Here is a 9,184-nt window from a genome sequence, read left to right on the forward strand (position 1 = left end):
TTTGTTTCGGTCAAGTGGAGCGAGCACCCCACCTACCGGAGAAATCGCGCGAGAACTGCAGGTCTAGCTCAGCCTAGTTACGAAAGCTCAGTGAGCACGGTGAGTCAGGCAGCGTTTGTTCCAGTCAACATTAGCGATGAGTGCTATCAGGAATTTCAAAAACTGCGGCTCCGTGCTGGTAACGGGAGCCAGCCGAGGGCTCGGGCTGCAGATAGTCGACAGCCTGGCCAGTGGAGGTTTCTCACCCGGCAAGATTATAGCCACGACCAGACAGCCGTCAAGCGCGCAGGTAACGTTAAACACCAACACTTACGGCTGGTAGCTTTAAAGCTAACCGACCCGTAACAACGTGTAGTGTCTAAAGTCATGTTACAGACGAATAGTGACTCGACCTAAATAACGTTACACGTGAATTAAGTAATGAGTTCAAGTTAAACGACACAGAGGGCGCCATTGTTCCCTCTGCACACATTCGGGAATGGACAGTGACATGATGTGCTTCTGACCTACAGAAACTTCAGGAGCTGGCAGAGAAACATCCCAACATCCACATAATCACTCTGGGTAAGACAGAGAACGATGTGTGTGAACAAAGAGTGTTAACAATATATGACAATACCATAATAGTGTGTATATGTGCCTAAACTCCCCCATAAGACAACAGTCTGTACATTTTAGATGGGAATGAATTAGGCTAATAATTTTCTCTTCATCTCTGGTGTCTTCATCCCTCTGGTCATGGAGTTATTCAGAAATATAACATGTAGAACAAACATGATTTGATTAAGGAGAACCTTAATCCAATATTGAAATATTAACCTTAATATTTCAATATTGCATTTGCTTTGAATGACAATGGATTAATTCACCAAAATAAGATAAATCACCAGTCAGAATTAATCGAAAAATCATTATCAATTATGTTTTAGAGTTCCATATGAATGTTTTCTCTACGTCTGACCTTTCCTAAGCAAGTTACAGTCATTTATTACAATATTATCCTCAGCGTTTTTCATTTAAAAACTGGTGTAATCCTCTATTTCTTTTGCAGCACATCTAGATCTGTCCAGTGAAATTAGAGAGATAATGGAAAGGTTATAAATCATAACAGAAAACATTGAGGCAAAGTGACTTTTTATCAGAGAAATGTATTGTCCACTGAACAATGACGACAAAAGTAGCTTTGCTACAATCAATGTCTGTCGGCCCGGAGGAATAAACTATGTGGGTTTCCTTGACGAATCAATGCTGCAGAATGTGATGGCATAATCACATTCACTGTGGACCCTGTGTGATGCCACTGCACAGCTGAGAAACTAAGCTTTGCACGAGTGTTTCAAGCATATTGACAGGATTAGCAGTTCAAAAGTTTTGAAACATATTAGAACAACAGCTATTTTTAGCCACCAGCAGCTGCCTAGGTCTTTGAGGATTAATCACCAACAAACAAAATCCTAAATGTATATAAGCCAACATCTTACAGCACAACTACTTGAATACATCCTGGCTTCATACATCCTGTGCACTGTGAAGGTGTTAAAAGTCAACATTATTCAGTTTATTTATTAATTTTCCTTATGATGATGTTCAGCTTGCATTTTCTTCCATTTTGATTCATTTTTGTCCTTGGTGATTCACAGTGTTGACGTGTCTCTCTGCCAGATGCAGTGAACCAGGAGAGTATAGAGAAGTCTGTAGAAGAGGTGGACCGGCTGGTAGCAGAAGAGGGTTTAAATTGCCTGATCAACAACGCAGGGATCAAAGTGGAGTCCGACTTTCATACTGTTACCGCAGAGAAGATGATAGAAAACTTCCACACGAATGCTGTGGCTCCTCTGATGATCACCAAGGTAATGTCTGTCATCTGATTTTGTTCACTGAACGTTTCTGTTTGGTTTCTTGCACTTTTTGTCTTGTCGTTCACTTCAGCTCTCACTTTAACAGATAAATAGTGAAATAGAAAAGAAGCCAGACATCTGTTTTTTTCAGTCCCCAAGAGTTAGATCCACAAGTGGTTCATTTCCTGAATTCTGCGAACTAAAACAAAAGGATGACCTTGATGAACAGAAGTAACAAAAACCCCTTAGCCTGGGCCGACTGACTTTCATAAATACTAATTAAAAGTCTGGTTTCAGTTGCCCTCAGAGTACAGGGCGGACTACAGAGCAGCACCCTGTGCTGGTACAATTCAGCAGCTGATCAAGAACATGTCAGCAGGGCAGATGCTTGCTGACGCACAGTTTGCTCCAGTTGAAGGACAGTCTCTGTAACTACAAGGCCACACTGCAATCTAATAATTGTGTAAAGGTGGGGTGGGAGGCTCAGTAATGAATCAGATAAAGCAGAAACTTGTACTGTTCTCTATGAGATAGAACATTGTTTGTCAACCAAGAGGTCAGGAGTTGTTTTCCAGGGGGGGGACAGATTGGTGTAGAGTGGCATATTTCAGGGTGAGAAATAGTTTTTACTTTGTCATTGGTCATGACTTTAAAAGGTTAACAACCACTGGGTCTAGAACATGCTATATTCACATTTCAATTTTTATCATCTCTGTCACACGAGTGGTGATAAAAAGTAGTTGATTATTGTATTTGTACACTGTCAGAAAAGGCATTGGAAGCTACTTTGATAATCCATTAAGAGTTTGCACCATTTTTCAACAATACTGAACATCTGATATAGGTAGTTTGGCATATTTGAGTGTGTGACTAACTCATGAATGGATTAGTGGTAGTAATAAAATAGTAATAATATAAAAACTCACTTAATGAAATAGTAAAGTGGTCCAGCAGGCTGATTGGTGAGCCAGAGCTCAACCTGGATACCTTTTACACAAAACAGCTACAGCACATATGTGGTTCAATTTTAAAGGACAGTTCCCACCCATTGCACACTGAGTTTCAGCTTCTCCACTCTGGGTGCAGGTTTACAATCTCTAAGTGTAAAACAAAAAGACACAAAAACAGCTTTGTCCCTGCAGCTATTACACTCAGGAAAAAGTAATAACCATATTTTGCAGAAGTGATTAATTATTGCTGCTTTTACTTTTTTACCATTATGTATGTTTTTACAACCTAAATGATTTTTATTGATTCATTTTGTATATTTTCTTCTTAGTATTTGTAGTTCAGTTTCACTTTCTTAGAATGATCTGTACCTGTAAGATAGGGGTGGGACGATACGGGTAACTCACGTTTCAATACTGTGACGATATTTGGCCCACGATAATGATAATATCACGATACATGATATCTGCAATATTCGATATATTGCAAGAAATTTCATCAACGATATATCACGATATGTGACTGAAAAAGGAAAAATACCCATAAAAAGGAAAACTTCTTATACATCTTTCGATTTGTTTTTTTTTTATTTTCTATAAATGTAATATGCCTTGATGTGTCCAGGTTGACCCAAAGCACTTTTATGTTCCTACTTCACAGGTACTGGATGGGTGAACATAACTCTGCACATAATTGGTTGCATACTGAAATGTGCCCAATATTTCATAAAATTTTTATGTTATTCTTATCTTGTTTAACTATTGTTAAACTAAAACGGGCCCAAGTTTACATAAAACAAGTTGCTACTGACTTTTCAGTATCAGAAAGCACTGTCATGGTTTACATAAGACATGTTATTAATGTTCATGCACTTTAATGTGTCCAGCTCAGGGTTCTCTCCAGACAGTGGAACAGCGGCGCTGCACCGCTATACTCATTTTCAATGTAAGCTGCTTTATAGCGGGTGTTAGTGGGCCCCCCGGCTGACGGTGACGAGCGTCCGTCGTTCCCCCGGCTGACGGCGAGGAGCCGGGGGACGGACGAACGCTCCCCCCCCCTTCTGTTGTTAACTCGTCTTCACCGGCCGCTGCTTACACCTACTTTACCCTCATTTACGGGATTAGCGCCCCCACAAACAGGACAGGAGAGATTAAGTACTGACGGTGACAACGGGGTAAATCCATAATGTGTGTTGTAATAAGATATCGATATTTGCCGTCAGTGTATCGATTATTTATTGCGACAGAGAGCACAACAATATATTGCAATATCTTTTTTTTTTTTCCCACCTCTACTGTAAAAACCTTTTAAGAGCTTTAAAGAACTTCTTGATTTGCCATTTTTTTTTATTTCCACTGTCCTAAGTTGGATGATGTGTGATTGTGTCTCTATATTTGTTTGTTTGTTTTTTTTCCCCCATATGTGTGTATGAGGACAAATGCAAAGAAAATCTACCTCCGGGTACTAATAAAGTAACTTGAACTTAGTATAATATGTTGACTTTTTGTTGTGGTGTAGAACATTTAGCAGGATTTACTCTGTGGTGCTTTGGAACGGTATTGAGCGATGTTTGTGTTATTTCGCCTAACATCATTGTCATAAATTGGGTGGATGAAGTAATATAAACATCTGTGAGTATAGTGCAGTACAGGGTGTAAGTTGGATATGCTGCCACGAGGGGGCACTATAATATCTCTCCACACAGACTGTACAGTGTGATATTACTCATGACACTCTGATGCTTCTGAACATACTTATTATGGGCCCCTCTCATGAGAAGCCTGAACAGTAGTTTGATTCCAGCTGTAATATTTTTTATTTGTCTGCCCCTGTCAGGCCTACCTGCCTCTGCTGAAACGAGCTGCATCCAGAGGAGGAGCAGGTGGTGCAGGTAAAATGGGCATCCAGAGGGCAGCAGTCATCAACATTAGCTCTGGGCTGGGCTCTGTGGAGCTGGCTTGGGGGGAAGAGGCTAAAAACATCAGATGGTACCCCTACAGGACGTCCAAGGTAATACCAATTAATAAACAGTACAAGACCAATGAGGCATATACAATAGTTTTACTCAGCTTTGGTATGGCCGCAGAGAGGGAGCTCAGGTTGTTTCAACCTTATTGTTTTTGTGACTTGAATTAAGACAGTAATCTTATAATTTTAGAAAATATTTGAAAAACCTTTTAGCAGCCATGTCATGGAACATGTGCTTTGGTGTTGGGTTGGTCTAGAGTTAGAATTGTCTGGCATGTTAAGTTGTGTCTGCCTGCCTTCTCAGAGTGCCTTAAACATGGTGAGTCGCTGTATGGCTGTAGACCTGGAGCCTGATGGGATTCTCTGTATGGCTGTACACCCTGGATGGGTCCGCACTGACATGGGGGGCTCTCAGGTAAGATGTCAGTGTCTTTAGGATACTCTTAAAGAGGTTTGAATTTCCTTTCAGTATACTGTTGACAAGTACATCATTGATGATGAAGATGTTTCAAAGAATGCATTAAACCAAAATACACTGATCAGGCATAACATTATGACGACTGAATGGCTGTTAGTGGGTGGGATGTGTTAGGCAGCAAGTGAACATGCTGTCCTCAAAGTTGATGTAGTGGCAATCTATCCACAATATTGCCACTTCAGGGAATTTGAGGTAATTTTCAACACGTTGTTTTGCAAAAAGATGAGGTCTGCCATGACGTACGCGTTTACCATTTATTACATGTGGCGAAAAAATAAAAAAAATATTTACAGAAAACCAGTTGTTTGTAATGACTAAACTGAAACCAACATGCAAATATGACGGAAAACCAAAAAGACTAACGTTATGATGCAACAGAAAAACATCTTGGACGAACAGACACACAAAAACGACCAGTTGAAAAACTGTGTGCCTCCGTGATCCCAATGCCCTAACACCTGTTCACCGGTGACTCCCATTTATAGACGTCATCACTGTGATTCCCTGTCTATGCCCCCTGGTGCGCATGTGGACGAGCAATCTTTACTATTTACGTGACTCACCAAACCCATACACAACATATCATATTCATACATCAAAATTGGCTACAACAGTTGATGTGTTAGAAGCAGGAAAAATGAGTTTGACAAGGGCCAAACTGTGATGGCTAGACAAAAGGGTCAGAGCATCTCCAAAACTGCAGCTCTTGTGGGGTGTTCCCGATCTGCAGTGGTTAGTATCTATCAAAAGTGGTCTATGGAAGGAACAGAGGTGAACGGGCGAAAGGGTCATGAGCGGCCAAGGATCATTGATGCACTTGGGGAGCGTCGGCTGGCCTGTGTGGTCTGATCCAAATTGCTGAAGAAGTTATTGCTGGTTCTGACAGAAAGGTGTAAGAATACACAGTGCATCGCAGATGTTGTATATGGGGCTGCATAGCCACAGACCAGTCAGGCTGCCCATGCTGACCCCCTGTCCACCGCCGAAAGCGCCAACAATGGGCACATGAGCATCAAAACTGGGCCACGGAGCGATGGAAGAAAGTGGCCTGGTATGATGAATCATGTTTTTCTTTTACATCACATGGATGGCCAGGTGCTTGTGTGTTGCTCGTTACTATGACACGTACCCCCTACCTAAACATTGTTGCAGACCATATACACCCTTTAATGGAAACGGTATTCTCTGATGGCTCTGGCCTCTTTCAGCAGGATAATGAGCTGTGCCTCAAAGCAAAAATGGTTCAGGAATGGTTTTAGAGGAACAACAACAACATTGAGGTGTTGACTTGGCCTCCGAATTCCCCAGATCTCAATCCAATCGAGCATCTGTGGGGTGTGCTGGACAAACAAGTCTGATCCACGGAGGCCCCATCTCGCAACTTATAGGACTTAAAGGATCTGCTGCCAACATCTTGGTGCCAGATACCACAGCACACCTTCAGGGGTCTAGACGAGTCCATGCCTCAATGGGTCAGGGCTGTTTTGGCAGTGAAGGGAGGACCAACAAAATATTAGGCAGGTAGTCATAACGTATGCCTGATTGGTGTGTATCAGCTGCTATTTATGTGACTCATTGTATTCAAATTTCTCAGCATTGTGTCTGAACAAAATCATTTGTGTTTGTCTCCTTCCAGGCTCCACTGAGTCCAGAGGAGAGCATTACTTCCATGTTGTCTGTGATTGGTCGACTGACTGAGAAGGAACATGGCTCATTTCTCAACTTGACAGGAGAGGTGTTGCCTTGGTAAAATCATCATGTGATCATGTGTAATGAGCAGCATGGTTGTAAGAGCCACTAACTGAGTCCAGTGGCTGTTGATTCAGCTGCTGATCAACTTCAGCTATGCAAATACAAATGTATGTGTGTCGAATCTTTATCACGCTCTATCTTTTTGTAAGAAGCATGCATATTTTGAATTAATAAAGGTGCATTATATGAAAGCTTCAGTGTCTAAGATGTCAGATTAAACATTTTGAACATTAAATGACAAATTTCTTTGATCAGATAACACATCAAATCCACCGTCAGTGTTCCCAGTGCATTCCCCTGCCCCCTTATTTCATAGTCAGCATTTTCTTTTCTAGGTTCATTTCTAACAAAACAAGCATCAATCACAAACAGTCCAAAGTTATTTTATAGGTGTAAACTGATGAATGATTCATGAGATGAACATTTTGCCAGTAAACCTTCCACATTACCCAAAGTTTTCGGATATCTCTCCCCACACCTGTGACTCAGAGGATTTTGTGGTTTAAGTATTTGGTGAATTATCTGCAGTGATGATCCAATTTCTGTCTAAAATAGTAGATATATACTCTATTAAAATACACAGTTTTGCCATGTGACACTGCTAATGTAAATACATTGTTATAGACATGTTACCTAATTTTAAAGCTTATGTTTATTTTTTCTAACAGTCTCTACGTGTGCCTTCTAGTAAAAGTAACAAGGTACCAAAAGGTTCAGACATGTTGTTGCTTTCAATACTTTACACTGTACAGCTGTAGCTAGGTCAGTCAGAGCGCAGTGCGACATTTCACTAGCATACTATTCACAAAGCAGGGGCCTCATTTATAAAACTGTGTGTAGGATTGACGTCAAAAGGTTGCGTACGCACGAAACACAAAGTGCGTAAGCACAAAAATATCCTGATTTATAAAACTGCGCACGCACGTCCTACGCCGATTTCCCTTTATAAATCACAATCCACTCTAAATGTGGCGCACCTGTGTGCGGGTCATACCACGCCCATAGTCGCCTATGAATATTCAGAGAAACGCCCCTAATTAATATTCATTAATGACTGAAAGCATGCCGAAAGCAGAGAGAAAGGCGAAGAAGCGCAATTTCACCCAGTGTGAGGTGGAAGTTCTTGTCGGGGAGGTGGAGAAGAGGAAGGCTGTATTATTTGGTGGACACAGTGTTGGGTCGGGTCACCAATGCCAAAAAGGCTCTAGAGTGGCAGCATATGGCAGACAGTGTAAATGCTGTTGCCTCAGAAGGTCGGAGTGTGGCCGAAGTGAAAAAAAAAAGTGATCAGTCATAAAAGTGGAAGCAAAAAAGCGCCTGGCGTCACGCAGGCAGAGCGTCTGTGCCACGGGCGGGGGAACGGGCCAACCCGAGCTCACCCCGCTGGATGAAAAACTGGCAGGGATCATCAGGGAATCCCTCCTGAGTGACGTGGTGATGAAGGTGCCGGCCCAATTCATTCTTACTCGGTGCTCTTATAGCAACATGAGTGCAGTTAGTGGCACTGATTACATTTGGGAAACCAGACATTGCTGCAAATTGCGCATTTTTATTTGCCTGTTCACCCACCGTATAAGGAAACTTTATGTCCCGCTGCGACAAACCAATTATACCTCCTAACACGTCAGGCATAACACGGCTAAAGGTTGGCTGGGATATCCCTGACCTGTCAGCCAATTCCCTCTGGAATGTGGCGGTTGAAACCCGAGTGTTGTGAGCACTTGAAGCGGGACTGGCACGGCGTGGTTTCTGCGGGTGCTCCTCTCTAACGCCGGGCCCATCAGCCACTCATCACTGTTGGCCAGTGGATCTTGCTGGTCTCTGAAGTTCCGCTCCCTCCGTAACCTTCCGTTTGTCACATCCTCCAACAGTGCCAAATCAGCCATTGTGCGCCATAACGCATTGTGAATACATGCCTTTATATACCCATCTATTAGGTAATATCTGCTGCACATGTGAGAATAATCTAATTGATTAACATGACAAGATAATTATAGTCTTTATTTGTATGGCAAAAAACACAGTTACATAGTGTTTTATGCGTTATGCATTGAAAACGGAGTTGAAACGAAATGGTCTATATGATATAGGATATTAATATATTAAACTGCATTCATATCAGTGTAAACGTAACTTGCTCTACTGTTGTCTTACTATTGTTCTAAATCAAATGTTTCACAGGAGTACAGAATGTGTGTAC

The 9,184-nt window shown here is 41.8% G+C and overlaps 1 protein-coding gene across 1 annotated transcript; it reads left to right on the forward strand.

The window, feature by feature from the left end:
• LOC115586022 (C-factor-like) lies at nucleotides 1-7,178 on the forward strand. Its single transcript, XM_030424765.1, has 6 exons — nucleotides 1-289; nucleotides 513-564; nucleotides 1,663-1,850; nucleotides 4,623-4,796; nucleotides 5,059-5,169; nucleotides 6,869-7,178. Exons 1-6 carry the CDS (start codon nucleotides 137-139, stop codon nucleotides 6,980-6,982), a joined length of 792 nt encoding a protein of 263 aa, XP_030280625.1. The 5' UTR covers nucleotides 1-136; the 3' UTR covers nucleotides 6,983-7,178.
• Nucleotides 7,179-9,184: the final 2,006 nt, after the last annotated feature.

Source organism: Sparus aurata, chromosome 8, assembly GCF_900880675.1.
Source record: "Sparus aurata chromosome 8, fSpaAur1.1, whole genome shotgun sequence".
Taxonomy (NCBI): domain Eukaryota; kingdom Metazoa; phylum Chordata; class Actinopteri; order Spariformes; family Sparidae; genus Sparus; species Sparus aurata.

Excerpts from the sequence above, each read along its gene's own strand:
- LOC115586022 (XM_030424765.1), top strand. The coding sequence starts at position 137 with ATGAGTGCTATCAGGAATTTCAAAAACTGCGGCTCCGTGCTGGTAACG. Across the intron at positions 290-512 it reads GACAGCCGTCAAGCGCGCAG|AAACTTCAGGAGCTGGCAGA; the intron begins GTAACGTTAAAC and ends TCTGACCTACAG. Across the intron at positions 1,851-4,622 it reads CTCCTCTGATGATCACCAAG|GCCTACCTGCCTCTGCTGAA; the intron begins GTAATGTCTGTC and ends TGCCCCTGTCAG.